A 17,189-nucleotide genomic window follows, 5' to 3' on the forward strand; every position below is an offset into this window, starting at 1 on the left:
TCTTGTCCGCGCTTTGCGGACAAGAATAGGCAGTTATATTAAAGGCTGTCCGTGCCGTTTCGCAAATTGCTGAACGCACACAGACACCATCCGTGATTTGCGGACTGCAAAACACACAACGGTCGTGTGCATGTAGCCTTAGGCCTAGTTTACACTTCAGTGATCTCCATCAGTGGTTGTGAGCCAAAACTAGGATTGGAGCCTCCACAGACATAAGGTATAAGGGAAAGATCTGCTCGTTTTCTGTGTTTAGAGTCGCTCCTGGTTTTGGCTCAAAATCACTGACCAAACACTGACGTGTGAACTCAGCCTTATACACCTGGAGGGAGTTGTAGTTAAAAGTAGTGAATCTGATAAAAATGATCTTAGAATTTAAGTACTTCATAAATGACAATAAACCTCCAGTATATCTGTGTGGACAAGACTGCACTGGACATTTCATACACAAGCTTTGTTTTCAGTGAAAACCAACCTTCTGGCAAACAGCAGCTTCTGGTAAAGATCAAACCAGTAAGAACCAGACTAAAGTCATTCTTGGTGGTGATGTCTTTATTGAAACTATACAATAAGAAAACGTTCACAAGGAGACTCAAGATCACAAAATCCTGAGGAAGGTATGCAGGAAATGTCAAAGCCCATTCAGGCGAGCTGCCGCACACCAAGTCGGTCCCGGTACCCCACTTCCTGTTATATACTTCTATAGAAATATGCAGCGTGGTCCCTCACACTATTTTCTGAACAATGGAAACAGCTATACAGTCATACGCAGTGAAACATCTGACACAATGTACTTAGGGTACTTTCACACTTGCGGCAGGACGGATCTGACAGGCTGTTCACCATGTCGGATCCGTCCTGCCGCTATTTCGCCGTGCCGCCGCTCCGTCCCCATTGACTATAATGGGGACGGGGGCGGAGCTCCGGCGCAGCACGGCAAAAGCCGCCAGACTAAAAAGTCGGACATGTCGGATCGGTCTTAAGAAAGATACTCCAATGTCAGGATCCTCCGAGCGGTCAATCGGACGTACCAGAAGATGACATGGGTCTGGTAGCGGCATCTCCCACCACAGTCCTAAGCCAAGGTCTACACGAAAACCAAACCATGTGTGTGATATGTAAATAGTGGCAAAAGGAACCCAGCGTCTGGGAAATTGAAGTTCTGAAGCTTTATTAAATATCCTAGGTAAAATTCACACGAACAAGCACAAGAATTACGGCCTACAGGTTTCGAACACTAAAGTGCTCTTGAGGGGGATATTAGGGAAAAGATATTCACGACCTATCCTCAAGGACCCCCGTCAAGCAGCCGTTAGAAGAGGCCAGGCGCCATGTGAGCGTGGCGGCCTATTCCTAGGCCAGTGACGTCACCGTACATCAGTCACATGGCCTAGTTGCAGCCAAATCAATGGGGCCGAGTTGCACTCTTAGCTTGGTGAGCTGCCGGCAGGCCACAGCGCTCACCGGATCTCCAATGAGCACCACGGCTTCCTGAAACAACTGATCGCCATGGGTGCCAAGACTTGGACACCTGCCAATATGATGCGGATAGGTCATAAATATCCTTTCCAGGATAATCCCTTTAAAGATGGCACAGGAATGTGTGTGGTGTCACAACTATTTGAAGGTGCGGCTGCGAGACGGGCATCACATAAAGGAGATGTAAACCTTTGGTTAACACACAATTGGGCAGCAGCACTTCTCAGAGCGCTCTGCACCGCTTTTCCAGGGTCCAGAGTATGGATCCATATATTATAAGCAGGGAAAGCAGATTAAACCCAATGGCGCTGAGCCCTCTGAGGAGCGCTGCCGAACAGTCGTGGTTTCCCCAAAGGTTTAGGTCCCCTTTACCTAATGTATACATATTATTTTTTTTTATCCAGACATGCCGCAAGTGAAATGTGTGCAACTTGTGACCAAAAATCCATCAGGTTTGGAGTTTTTGCAACTGTTGCATTCCAGATATATTTGGTTCTAAGTCACAATGTGACCACATTCCCAACCATCACTTGGGATGTCACAATGTGACATTGCAATCATTTTAGTCGCCATGTAGCCCTAGGCCAAAGCAGAGACCCAATAGGGTTTTTTGGGTGAGGTGGTTACTTAAGCACACCGAGAACAAGCCTCAGGAACTGGCTGGATTGTTAGAGTCACGGGTCTTCACAATCTAATCCTGGGATGCATCTGACTGATATGGTAATTCCATAGTATGAACATCTCTTAGAATGAAGGACATGGATATCAAAGCCTTGACAAATGGGTGTAACCTAAAATAACTAGACAAGACGTGAAGTGCTGCCCATCGGTCTCATCACTTTCACTCTGTGTGGTTTAGTACATGGACGCAGTGATGGGACTGACACGAGCATCTCCTCCACCAATCTTTACCATCATGACCCGAGCATCACATTCACCAATGGAACAAGACTAGACGGCTGCTGAACAAGCGTTAGATAATTTGGTCACACAGTAAGTAACATACAGGAGTGGACAGCAGGAATAAATAAAACACAAAAAAAGGGTAAATAAAATGGGAAATTACATTTTCCTATCGGGCTACAAAATCATATAGGGAGTTACACAACACCATGATAGGAAGGCTCCAGACGGGGATGGGCAAATTATCGCAAGTCATCCGATGTGAACATGCCCTTGGCGCGGCGCAGTATAGAGTCCTTGTTGGCATCATATGGGTGCTCCTTCGATGGGATTTCAAGCACGGCTGGGATGGAGAGGTTGTGCGCATCAATGGCATGCCGGATCATCTCAGCAATGAATTGGTTAATCAGTATAATTCCGATGTCATCACGCTGTAGGAAACCCCTGGACAGAGGGGAGGAACAAGAAACCGGTTATTAGGTGAATTAAGTCGATAATACTAGTCCTATGACTAGAGGAAATATCAGCATGCTGCAGTACTGGAAAGGCACTGTGGGGCCTGGAAAGGGTGGGCTACTGCCACTTTAAAGGGGCCGTCCACTACGTTATACTAATAGGCCATGGATATCTGATCACCAAGATTGTGCACCCCCAACAAGTATCTGTTCAGGAGTAGCTCCAGCGCAGGAAATACACAGCGCTGTACACTGTGCTGTGGATGGAGCTGGTTAGTGCAGCGCTGCTCCTATTCACCTCAGCGGTAAGCAACACCATTCACTACTGCGCAAAAGATGATCGGCAAGGTGTGCCAGATCCCCACTGATGTGATACTGATCGACGATAATAAGGGAGAGGACAACCCCTTTAAAGGTTATGTATATCTGTGGGGGCAATTTATTTTGTATTATTGCACTGTACTCATTTTGGTCTTTATTAAAAATAAAACACAATCATAAATAAAAATTGCCTCAGAGGGTGTACATAGCCTTTAAAGGGAACCTGCCACCGGGATTTTGGGATAGAGCCAAGGACATGGGTTGCTAGATGGCCGCTAGCACATCCGCAATACCCAGTCCCCATAGCTGTGTGTGCTTTTATGGTGTAAAAAAAACTGATTTGATACATAAGCAAATTAACCCGAGATGAGTCCTGTATGTGAGTCCTGTTTTAAATCGTTTTTTTTTACTCAATAAAAGCACACAGAGCTATGGGGACTGGGTATTGCGGATGTGCTAGCGGCCATCTAGCAACCCATGTCCTCAGCTATATACCCAAAATCCAGGTGACAGGTTCCCTTTAAAGGTGTTTTCCCATCTCAGACAATGAGGGCATATCACTAGGATATGCCCCCATTGTCTGATAGGTGCAGCCGCCCTCCCATTCACTTCTATGAGAGCAGCGCTTGGTGGTGGACGGACCCTGGGAAATCCGGGGTCCTCCAGCCACAGCGCTCCCCACTTTGTTCTCGTTGTAGGTGTGGGTCCCAACGGTGGGACCTGCACCTATCAGACAATGGGGGCATATCCTAGCGATATTCCCCCATTGTCTGAGATGGGAATACCCCTTTAAGTAACATGGGGGAATTAAATACATAGGAGGAGCTTCCAGATGAAGATTGGGGGGCTGGCTGAGGGGGGGGGGGGAAGGCCAGACAGAGGGAGCGGACATCTGCTACATTACCTACCACAATGCAAGCCTATGGGGTATACAGCCCACCACCACATCCCTGAAACCAGATTAAACTGGTATTATAGCATTTATAAATGCCCTTCTATGCTAGCTATGGTGTGATCCAGTAAGAACCCGCTGGGTGGTAGACAGTGAGCAGGATCTTCACTACAATGCCTGGCAGCCTGCACTCCGCCGGTACACATGGCAGTCATGATACGATGTAAATTAGTAAAGCAGTGTGCGTTCAGAGAGAAAGGTTTCATGTCCCAGCAATGGAGGAAGTCATGAAGTAAAGGACACTCCAGTCCAGATCAGGGCAGACATGTCCTGAACAAGGAGGACTCTGTTTTCAGTAAACACGCTTTCTGCTATGAATAGAAACACAGGATCCTTGTCAGGGTAGAAAATCAAACTTGCAGGCTGTGGTTACAACTCATGTGACCCATCAGAAAGGGGAAGAGCAGAAACACCGCAGTCCGGAGGTCTGATGGCACCGCGCCTACAACAATGGCTGCAGCAGGAAACATAGGTTATAACAAATGCTAAACTTACCTTCCGAACCCCTCATCCCCACTGGCTTTATTGGTCCTGAATGTAGTGGTAATATGCTGCATACCGTACATGACCACTGACACCAATCACTGTCCTAAGCGGTATTGTGCTGCATACAGCAGAGGCCAGTGACTGGCTGCAGCAGTGGGCATGGACAGTACACAGCAGGGATCAGCAACCTCTGGCGCTTCAGCTGCTGTAAAACTACAACTCCCAGCATGCAAACATACTTGGCTGTTCTAATTCCCACAGAAGTGAAAGGAGGATTCTGAGAGTTGTAGTTTCAGGATAGCTGGAGTGCTGGTCCAAGATATATAGCTTGTCATTGCTGCAGCTAGAACACTTTTGGGGTCATTTATGAGACTGGTGTAAAGTAGAACTGGCTTAGTTGCCCATAGCAACCAATCAGATTCCACCTTTCATTTTCCTGTCAAAAATGAAAGGTGGGATCTGATTGGTTGCTAATTAAAAACTAAAACTAAGCCAGTTCTACTCTACACCAGTTTGATAAATGAGCCCTTATGCCCCAGCAGTGATGATGCTGGAATGGAGGGGCTCACCAGGGAAAGTACACCATTCTTTTTAAAACTAATCTCATTAGTTCCTTGACGTTTAAACATATAGACTGTTCCAAGTGTTATTTCACAAGAATGTGTCACATGAAGGAGGCAATATGGCATCTAATGACGGTCAATGGGGGTCACTGGTCACAGGCAGCTTTCCCAGCATAGACCAGAATGTAAGCTGCATGGATCATGTTTGCTAGTGAGTTGTCTATGTACAGCCAAACTGGAAATATATAATAGTGAGCAGAGACCCCACTGATCCTGTGTCCCCCACCCGCCAAACCTCTGTAAATCTGCCAGTGACTGGTATCTCTCTAGATTATGGGATCTCCCACCATGGACAAGCTCTGGTCACTGGAGATCACCCCCTTAAATTGCTCTTTAAATGATCAGACGACCTGACAGTGCTAAATGGGTAACAGGACCGTTCCCCTTCATATAGTGTATCGGGGGAGCACCCCTTTAAGTGGCTGTCAGTGCACCTGATGCCTGCACTACTTCCCCTCACAGCTCTGCTGATCGGGGCCTGAACTGATAACACGCCAGGCTGCTGCTGCTATCGTCCCCTGGTCGCGCTGTCACGATATAACACCTCTTCCATCTACCACACCACGGTATATGCAGCGCCTCTCACCTGAACGTCTCCTCAATCTCCGTTACGCTCGTCTCCTTCTCCACCACCAGGAAATTCGGCTTCCGGTTCTTGTTAAGCTCCCCGATCCCTCCGAGCAAGAAGCCGGTGCAGGTGTCCTCATCACCGATCACCGCGATCAGCTTACCACGTACCAGACCGCCCGCCATCTTCTCTCTCCGGTTCTATCAGCTGACAGCACACACAGAGCTTCCTACTGCCGAGCTCTTGGTGTCACGTGACGCCGGCGGCACGTCAGCTGACACGGAGGGGCGGGGCTATGTGCAGCGCTTCGTTCTGATTAGGCGGAGCCGAGTGTTATCAGTGTTAGAGATGTGAAGGTCAAATGTTTGTGAGGAGCTGAGCTGTCCTGTCATATGTAATATATGTAACTGGTATTGTTATACCCAGACCTATACCTCTGACTACTCGTCCTCCATTACATACCTCTGACTACCTGCCCTCTATTATATACCTCTGACTACCTGCTCTCTATTATATACCTCTGACTACCAGTCCTCCATTATATTCCTCTGACTACCTGCCCTCCATTATATACCTCTGACTACCTGCCCTCTATTATATACCTCTGACTACCCGTCCTCTATTATGTACCTCCTACTACCTGTCCTCTATTATATACCTCTGACTACCCGTCCTCCATTATATACCTCTGACTACCAGTCCTCCATTATATACCTCTGACTACCAGTCCTCCATTATATTCCTCTGACTACCTGCCCTCTATTATATACCTCTGACTACCAGTCCTCCATTATATACCTCTGACTACCTGTCCTCTATTATATACCTCTGACTACCTGCCCTCTATTATATACCTCTGACTACCAGTCCTCTATTATATACCTCTGTCTACCTGTCCTCTATTATATACCTCTGACTACCTGTCCTCTATTATATACCTCTGACAACCTGCCCTCTATTATGTACCTCTGACTACCAGTCCTTTATTATATACCTCTGACTACCTGTCCTCTATTATATACCTCTGACTACCTGTCCTCCATTATATACCTCTGACTACCTGTCCTCTATTATATACCTCTGACTACCTGTCCTCCATTATATACCTCTGACTACCTGCCCTCTATTATATACCTCTGACTACCAGTCCTTTATTATATACCTCTGACTACCTGTCCTCTATTATATACCTCTGACTACCTGTCCTCCATTATATACCTCTGACTACCAGTCCTCCATTATATACCTCTGACTACTAGTCCTCCATTATATACCTCTGATCACCAGTCCTCTATTATATACCTCTGACTACCTGTCCTCCATTATATACCTCTGACTACCTGTCCTCCATTATATACCTCTGACAACCTGCCCTCTATTATATACCTCTGACTACCAGTCCTCCATTATATACCTCTGACTACCAGTCCTCCATTATATACCTCTGACTACCAGTCCTCCATTATATACCTCTGACTACCAGTCCTCTATTATATACCTCTGACTACCAGTCCTCTATTATATACCTCTGACTACCTGTCCTCCATTATATACCTCTGACTACCTGCCCTCTATTATATACCTCTGACTACCAGTCCTCCATTATATACCTCTGACTACCTGTCCTCCATTATATACCTCTGACAACCTGCCCTCTATTATATACCTCTGACTACCAGTCCTCCATTATATACCTCTGACTACCAGTCCTCCATTATATACCTCTGACTACCAGTCCTCCATTATATACCTCTGACTACCAGTCCTCCATTATATACCTCTGACTATCTGTCCTCCATTATATACCTCTGACTACCAGTCCTCCATTATATACCTCTGACTACCTTCCCTCTATTATATACCTCTGACTACCAGTCCTCTATTATATACCTCTGACTACCAGTCCTCCATTATATACCTCTGACTACCTTCCCTCTATTATATACCTCTGTCTACCAGTCCTCCATAATATACCTCTGACTACCAGTCCTCTTTTATATACCTGTGACTACCAGTCCTCCATGATATACCTCTGACTACCAGTCCTCCATTATATACATCTGACTACCTGTCCTCTATTATATACCTCTGACAACCTGCCCTCTATTATGTACCTCTGACTACCAGTCCTCTATTATATACCTCTGACTACCAGTCCTCTATTATATACCTCTGACTACCTGCCCTCTATTATGCACCTCTGACTACCAGTCCTCCATTATATACCTTTGACTACCTGTCCTCTATTATATACCTCTGACAACCTGCCCTCTATTATGTACCTCTGACTACCAGTCCTCTATTATATACCTCTGTCTACCAGTCCTCCATTATATACCTCTGACTACCAGTCCTCCATTATATACCTCTGACTACCTGTCCTCTATTATATACCTCTGACTACCAGTCCTCCATTATATACCTCTGACTACCTGCCCTCTATTATGTACCTCTGACTACCAGTCCTCCATTATATACCTTTAACTTCCAGTCCTCCATTCTATACCTCTGACTACCTGCCCTCTATTATGTACCTCTGACTACCAGTCCTCCATTATATACCTCTGACTACCAGTCCTCCATTATATACCTCTGGCTACCAGTCCTCCATTATATACCCCTGACTACCAGTCCTCCATTATATACATCTGACTACCAGTCCTCTATTATATACCTCTGACTACCTGCTCTCTATTATATACCTCTGACTACCTGCCCTCCATTATATACCTCTGACTACCTGCCCTCCATTATATACCTCTGACTACCAGTCCTCCATTATATACATCTGACTACCTGTCCTCTATTATATACCTCTGACAACCTGCCCTCTATTATGTACCTCTGACTACCAGTCCTCTATTATATACCTCTGACTACCAGTCCTCTATTATATACCTCTGACTACCTGCCCTCTATTATGCACCTCTGACTACTAGTCCTCCATTATATACCTTTGACTACCTGTCCTCTATTATATACCTCTGACAACCTGCCCTCTATTATGTACCTCTGACTACCAGTCCTCTATTATATACCTCTGTCTACCAGTCCTCCATTATATACCTCTGACTACCAGTCCTCCATTATATACCTCTGACTACCTGTCCTCTATTATATACCTCTGACTACCTGCCCTCTATTATATACCTCTGACTACCAGTCCTCCATTATATACCTCTGACTACCAGTCCTCTATTATATACCTCTGACTACCAGTCCTCCATTATATACCTCTGACTACCTGCCCTCTATTATGTACCTCTGACTACCAGTCCTCCATTATATACCTTTGACTTCCAGTCCTCCATTATATACCTCTGACTACCTGCCCTCTATTATGTACCTCTGACTACCAGTCCTCCATGATATACATCTGACTACCAGTCCTCCATTATATACCTCTGACTACCAGTCCTCCATTATATACCTCTGGCTACCAGTCCTCCATTATATACCTCTGACTACCAGTCCTATATTATATACCTCTGGCTACCAGTCCTCCATTATATACAGTCATGTGAAAAAATTAGGACACCCTTTGAAAGCATGTGGTTTTTTGTAACATTTTTAATAAAAGGTTATTTCATCTCCGTTTCAACAATACAGAGAGATTAAAGTAATCCGACTAAACAAAGAAAACTGAAGAAAAGTCTTTTCAAGATCTTCTGTAAATGTCATTCTACAAAAATGCCTATTCTAACTGAGGAAAAAGATAGGACACCCTTGCCCCTAATAGCGAGTGTTACCTCCTTTGGCTGAAATAACTGCAGTGAGACGGTTCTTGTAGCCATCTACCAGTCTTCGACATCGGTCTGAGGAAATTTTACCCCACTCCTCAATGCAGAACTTTTTCAGCTGTGAGATGTTTGAGGGGTTTCTTGCACGTACAGCCCTTTTCAAGTCACCCCACAGCATCTCAATGGGATTCAAATCTGGACTTTGACTTGGCCATTCCAGGACTCTCCATTTCTTCTTTTTCAGCCAATCTTTGGTTGATTTACTAGTATGTTTTGGGTCATTGTCATGTTGCATGGTCCAGTTCCGCTTCAGCTTTAATTTTCTAACTGATGGTCTCACATGTTCTTCAAGCACCTTCTGATACACAGTAGAATTCATCGTGGATTCTATGATGGTGAGCCGACCAGGTCCTGCTGCAGCAAAGCAGCCCCAAACCATGACACTTCCACCTCCATGCTTCACAGTTGGTATGAGGTTCTTTTCTTGGAATGCTGTGTTTGGTTTACGCCAAACATGTCCTCTGCTGTTGTGTCCAAATAATTCAATTTTGGACTCATCTGTCCAAAGAACATTATTCCAGAAGTCCTGGTCTTTGTCAACTTTATCTCTGGCAAATGTCAGTCTGGCCTCGATGTTTCTCTTGGAAAGCAAAGGTTTCCTCCTTGCACACCTCCCATGCAAGTTAAACTTGTACAGTCTCTTTCTGATTGTAGAGGCATGTACTTCTACATCAACAGTAGCCAGAGCCTGCTGTAGTTCTCGAGATGACACTTTAGGGTTTTTGGAGACCTCTTTTAGCATCTTGCGGTCTGCTCTTGGGGTGAACTTGCTGGGGCGACCAGTCCTGGGCATGTTGGCAGTTGTTTTGAAAGCCCTCCACTTGTAGACTATCTTCCGGACAGTGGAATGGCTGATTTCAAAATCTTTTGAGATCTTTTTAAATCCCTTCCCAGACTCATAGGCTGCTACAATCTTTTTTCTGAAGTCCTCTGACAGCTCTTTTGCTCTCACCATGGTGCTCACTCTCACTTCAACAGTCAGGAGCACACCAAACTAAATGTCTGAGGTTTAAATAGGGCAAGCCTCATTCAACATGCAGAGTAACGATCTACTAATTATGTGCACCTGGTGTGATATACCTGTGTGAGATCTGAGCCAATTTAAGAGGGAATACATGTGAGGGTGTCCTATCTTTTTCCTCAGTTAGAATAGGCATTTTTGTAGAATGACATTTACAGAAGATCTTGAAAAGACTTTTCTTCAGTTTTCTTTGTTTAGTTGGATTACTTTAATCTCTCTGTATTGTTGAAACGGAGATGAAATAACCTTTTATTAAAAATGTTACAAAAAACCACATGCTTTCAAAGGGTGTCCTAATTTTTTCACATGACTGTACCTCTGACTACCAGTCCTATATTATATACCCCTGACTACCAGTCCTCCATTATATACATCTGACTACCAGTCCTCTATTATATACCTCTGACTACCTGCTCTCTATTATATACCTCTGACTACCTGCCCTCCATTATATACCTCTGACTACCAGTCCTCCATTATATACCTCTGACTACCTGCCCTCCATTATATACCTCTGACTACCTGCCCTCTATTATATACCTCTGACTACCTGCCCTCTATTATGTACCCCTGTATTACAAGTCATGTGTACAATGCATAGGTTATTTCTGTAGAGGGAGGAAACAATACAAGTACAATCCACTAAAGAGACGGGCGATGTACCATATAATTATATAGTACCACAGATATTAAGGTACAGAGCAAGAGATTCATGAAAACCGGTGTAAAATAGAACTGGCTTAGTTGCATATAGCAACCAATCAGATTCCACCTTGTTCACATTCATTTGAAAAATGAACGGTGGAATCTGACTAAGCCAGTTCTATTTTACACCGGTTTTCATAAATCTCCCCCATAGAGTATAAAAGGGTCAGTGCTATGACAGATTCCCCCTACATACTGCCCACCCAGGATTCCAGGGTCTTGCCATGTGTTGCATTTGGCAGCTTCCTTCCCTCCTGTAGAGTGCAGGAGCTCTGGACAGGTGTTGGGCGAGCATGCTCTGCCGAACACAATTTTGACTCGAGCATCGCAATGCTCGGCACATCACAGTGCTCTGCCGAACATCATGTGTGCTTAAGCGCGATGCTTGAGTCTCCTCCCCACATGTTTGTTGGCTGCTACGCAGCCCATAAACGTCCGGGGAAGTACTGGCACTCACTGTAAGGCCGTAGCCATGTTGGTTACTGGCATTACAGTGATTGACTGGCTGAAACACGTCATCGGGTGCTATATAGCACCCGATGACATGTAGTTCGGCTCAGTCTTAGGGCGAGCTGCAGCAGAAGGGACAGATAGTGTAGTGACAGGAACTTATGTTTATTTTTTTAGGCAGGGTTTAGTCTTGAAAGGTGTTAGATACCCAAAAGTCCTTTTAAGGACTATTGTTTTATCTGGCTACAATATATATTATTAGCGCAACCTGCGCTAAATTGCGTGCAATTGCTTGGCCGCTGCTGACAGTGACACAACCTCTGCTACATCTGTTGTGTTACGTTTGCGCATCCTAAATATCTGTGACATTCAGCGCAATTGTTTTGGCGCTGCTGACAGCGACATTACCTGCGCTTCATCTCCCATTTAACGTTTGCCCATCCTAAATGTCAGTGACATTCAGTAAAAAAAATTTGCCGCTGGTGACAGCGACATTTCCTGCGCTATATCTCCTGTATAACGTTTGTGCATTCTAAATATCTGTGATAGTCAGTTAAATTTAATTGCGCATACACTTAAAAAACCTGCGCTAATGTACGTGTGACATACTTGCAAGAATAAATATACCATTTAATATGCTCAAGGCGAGCAGTAAGGGACGGGGATGTGGCCGTGCTGCTGATGGTGCACGCAGAAGCCGTGGCCCTGGGCGTAGTGAAACTGTGCCTGCTACCAGAGCACAAGAAACACACTCATCCACGATACCTAGCTTCATGTCCCAGTTTGCAGGGCGGCGCAGGACAACGCTCTCAAAGTCAGACCAGTGCGACCAGGTGCTCGGTTGGATTGCAGCACATAATGCTTCCAGTCGGTTAAGCACCACCCTGTCTTCCACAAAGTCCAGTCTCAGTAGCCAAGAGTCTGGTCAACAGAATCCTCACCCTGATCCTCCTTCCTCCCGCCGTGGAGAGTCTTGGCAAACAAGTAATCCCACACTCGGATATTCCGAGGAGCTCTTTTCATCGCCATTCCTTGATTTGGACCTCTCGCCACTCCCGCTTGAAGAGGGACATGAGGAGATCTTGTGCACTGATTCCCAAACTCTTGAGCATCCACAGTCAGAAGAAGATGACGGTGGGGAACGGGAATTAGTGTTTCGCGAGGTGAATGATGGTGATGAGACACAGTTGCCAATAAGTCAACGGCAATTAGTGTCTCAAGAGGTTTTCTTTTCATGAATGCCAAACTCATATAAGAGAAAAAACAAAACAAAGAACTTCTCTAACCCCCTTCCAGTTTCTAAAACACTAAATATATTGGATTGAGATACTCTGTAGTTTCTATTAAGTTTAGAAAATATATGCAAAGGGGCTGAAATATACCACTGTATTTGAGAGGCTAAATAATAGCCCCGTAGGCAAGGGAGGGACAGACCACCATTCTCCTCTGCTAACCATAAATAATTCTGTTTAATGCGCACTCTTTTCCTGACCCAAATTAAATCATTAAATGACCTCTCCAGAGCTTTAAAATGTGCATCTTCGATCCATATCGGGCAGGGGGTCAGTTGGTATAGTATCTGCGGGAGAAGTACCATTTTGAGTAATGTGATCCTTTCCGCCTGTCCCAGTGTCAACTTTTGCCACACATGTATTTTGTTTTTTATTTTATCTATCAATGGGATAATATTCAGTTTAATATATTCTTTCACCATGGGACTAATCCGAACTTCCAGGTATTCCAGTGAGTCTGTTAACGATAAACATCTAACATCTATAACATTAACTAGGGGCATTCTATGTAATGGGAGTAAAGCTGATTTCTGCCAGTTTACTTTGTATCCGGAGAAGAGGCCGTATTCATTTATTATCTGCATCACATAGGGCAAGGCCAGATATCCATTCCTTAAATATATAAGGACGTCATCAGCGTACAAACTAATTTTATCCTGTACATCCTGGGTCCCAAAGCCCAAGATACACGTGTCCTGTATGATTCGACATGCTAGGGGCTCCAAAAAAATAGCGAATAAAAGAGGGGATAATGGGCAGCCCTGTCTAGTGCCCCGTTGTAATTCCAAGGGATCTGACAGAAAGCCGTTCACATTTATCCTTGCCCTAGGTAATGCATACAACAACTTAACCCACTGGACAAAATTAGGGCCAAAATTCATCCTGTGCATCACTTCCCACAGAAAGTTCCACTCCACCCTGTCAAACGCCTTGGCGGCGTCTAAAGACAGAATAGAGCGGTCCTCTCCCTCTCCCAGATGGATATTCATTAAAGTTCTTCAGATATTAGTCTGGGCTGAGTGCCTTGGTATAAAACCTGTTTGGTCAGTATGAATTATCTTAGCTATTACCCTTGTAAGTCTATTAGCCAGCGCCTTAGCGCCGATTTTATAGTCAGTATTAAGGAAGGAGATGGGTCTATATGACCCCATCTCCGACTCATTTTTTCCCTTTTTTAAGACCAATGTGATAATAGCTTCAGACATTGATGCTGGCAGGCGACCCTCTTTCCAAGACACATTTAATACCTGGAGCAGGTGAGGTAACAACACCTCACTATGCCGCCGATATAATTCAAAAGCGAGGCCATCTGCCCCAGGAGAGGAATTACCTCTAGTTGCTTTCAGTGCTTCTTTCAACTCCAAAGGTTGGAGAGGGGTCTCCAGCATCATTCGGTCCTCCTGGGAGAGGACGGGCAGGTTAATCCTATCCAGGAATATCTTATGATCAACCTGTAGTCCATTTAATTCCGACCTATATAAAGTAGCGAAGTAGCTGGCAAATTCTTTTTCAATATCCGCCCTATCTGTGCATATCTTGCCTGTGCACGTTTTAATACTTTTGATTACAGTGATAGTTTGTTGATTTTGTATTAACGAGGCTAGTAATCTGCCTGGCTTACCCGCTTCACAAAACTGTCTTTGCCCTGAAAAAAAGCTCTTTTGTTCACATTTATCGTGCAAGTGCTGATTATATTCCTCCCTTGCCTTAAGTAGTCCCCGCTGTACCTCTGGTCTTTGGTCCGTGGCTATCCTCCCTTGTAAGGCGTGTACGCACTGTTCCAGGGCCGTCTCCTTTTTAATATAGCAAGCTTTAGCTTTTTGAATTCTGGAGTAAAAAATGCCTCGAATAAAGGCTTTAAAGGCATCCCAAACATAATGTTCGTGAGTAGTCCCGACATTAAGTTTCCAGAATTCTTCCAACTCCCTCCCTATATCTCCCTGTTCCTGAAGTATATTAAACCAATGAGGAGGGTTCAGTCTAAAAGTACGAGGCCTTCCGACTCCCTCCCACCTTTTTTTACTAGGAGAATTGAAGAGTGATCTTATATCGTATGTGACTCATATTTCATACGAACAATCCTTTCAATAAAGTTAACCGTTGTAAAGGCCAGATCTATCCTGGATAGGGCAGTACAGGATCGGCTAAAGCAGGAGTATGCTCTTGCATCACCACACAGGTGTCGCCAGACATCTATTACCGCCATTTCCTGACATATATTGGCTAGTGGCGATATTCCTCCTGTTCCCGAACTGTTCCGAAATCCTGAAGAGACCCTGTCCAAACCGCGGTCCATAACCTCATTAAAATCTCCTAGCAATAAAATTGGACAGATATCCCTTTGGCTTACAAAGTCAAAGAGTTGGGAGATAACATACAAAGAGAAGGGTGGAGAGATATAAACAAACGCCAATGTACATATTGTCTGGGACCATCTGCAGTGGAGAAACACAAACCTGCCCTCCTTATCTATTCTTTGTCCAATAGGTTCATACTGTACTTTGTTATGTATATACACACTGACCCCACGGGAGAAAGAGGAGAGACAGGAGTGGTACTCAGCCTGTGCCCACCTTTTTTTCATACACAACACTTTCTCAGGAGTTAGGTGCGTTTCGACTAGGCACACAATCGCTGGGAGATGTTTATGATATCAGCCACAATTACTCTTTTAGTCCTGTCCGCTAGGCCACTGACATTCCATACAAAAAGTCTATCTGTCATTAATTTGTGATTATCCTGATTCTAGGTCAGTCCTAAATAGTACTGCCTCTCCTGCCGGTCCGCCATAGTTATGCCCCAAGACAACGACTCCCCTCCCAGCCTCCCACCCCCCAATCCCCCATCCTGGTCATCAGAGAGTAACATCCCTCCCTGATAGCCTCTATCTATTTGCACTCCCCCCTCCCCGCCCTCACTGCCCATAAGCGCTCTAAATTTAAAAAGCTATGCCCTCCTGCTCCATCCATGATACCAATCCATCTAATTTGGGGAAAAACAAAGTCTTTCCATCATATACTAATCTAAGAGTTGCAGGGTACATCATAGAGTATTTTATTTTTACGGATGCAAGATGTTTTTTCACCTCTTGAAATGCCCTGCGTTTATCTTGGGTATTTTTAGAGAAATCAGGATAAATCTCAATCCGTCTGTCTAACCAACATTGTCCTCGGGGGGGGGGGGGGCGCCTGGCGGCGGTTTTCTAGCTGGAATCCTGTGCGCCCTCTCCACACAAAAAGAGGGCGAAAAGGCTTCCTTTCCGATATTATCTAATAACCAACCCTGTATAAACTCCTCCGCCGCATCACCCTCCGCCCCCTCCGGGAATCCTATCAACCTTAAATTAGCTCTTCTGGACCTGTCCTCCAGGGAGGCCAATTTATCCTTCAGTATTTTATTCTCAGATTCCAAAATATTGGCTTTCCCTGAGGTCACGTCCAGGTCCTTTTTCATTTCCTTAGTAACATCCTGCAGCTCCTTAACTCTATCTCGTATTTTATTCATTTCATCTTTTATGATAGAAATGTCAGTTTGTACCGAAGCAACCTTTAGGGAGAGGTCCCTTAATGCTTGATTAGACAATTGGACCCCAGCCAATATGTCTGCCAGTTTATTATCAATCACATCCATCTTATTTTCTCCCCCCATTATCCCTTCCGTCTCAGACCTCAAGTCTATTTTATCTACAATACCAGGGGTTTCCTGGGATGTCTGTGACTTCTGAGCTTGCCTTGTCTTATGTGGGGAAGCTTTTAGAAATCTATCTATTTTTGCTGAGGGGCTGCTTGGGCCTGAGCTTTTAGGTGATGAATGCCCCGTAGATTTCCTATTGAGCGGCTTTGGAGGCATATTCCCTTTATGATGTCAAACTATCAGAATATAAAACTTATGGCAGTCAAAGAGCATACAAAAGGTAATCAAACAGTTTTCCGCCTCCTCCTCTAAGAAAATAACAAGGGGGGGGGGGGACAGAAAGAAAAGCCAGTAATATTCTAAGTGCCTGCAAAAAAATTAATTGTTAACCAAAGCACAGAGAGTGGTACACTTTGATAAGATAGTGCTCTAATATCTGGACACAATGATATCAAATGTTCAACTCTCGTTACAATTCCTATACAGAATTGCACGCCTATAAAC

General features: G+C 44.7%; 1 protein-coding gene across 1 annotated transcript; it reads right to left on the reverse strand.

Annotated features, from left to right (window-relative positions):
• Window positions 1-534: 534 nt before the first annotated feature.
• Window positions 535-6,034, reverse strand: ATP6V1F (ATPase H+ transporting V1 subunit F). The gene is made up of 2 exons (XM_044283426.1): window positions 5,803-6,034; window positions 535-2,823 (listed from the first exon to the last, which is right to left on the reverse strand). Exons 1-2 carry the CDS (start codon window positions 5,967-5,969, stop codon window positions 2,622-2,624), a joined length of 369 nt encoding a protein of 122 aa, XP_044139361.1. The 5' UTR covers window positions 5,970-6,034; the 3' UTR covers window positions 535-2,621.
• Window positions 6,035-17,189: the final 11,155 nt, after the last annotated feature.

This window comes from Bufo gargarizans, chromosome 2 (genome assembly GCF_014858855.1).
Source record: "Bufo gargarizans isolate SCDJY-AF-19 chromosome 2, ASM1485885v1, whole genome shotgun sequence".
In the NCBI taxonomy this organism is placed as follows: domain Eukaryota; kingdom Metazoa; phylum Chordata; class Amphibia; order Anura; family Bufonidae; genus Bufo; species Bufo gargarizans.

Excerpts from the sequence above, each read along its gene's own strand:
- ATP6V1F (XM_044283426.1), bottom strand. The coding sequence starts at position 5,969 with ATGGCGGGCGGTCTGGTACGTGGTAAGCTGATCGCGGTGATCGGTGAT. Across the intron at positions 2,824-5,802 it reads GAGATTGAGGAGACGTTCAG|GGGTTTCCTACAGCGTGATG; the intron begins GTGAGAGGCGCT and ends CCCTCTGTCCAG.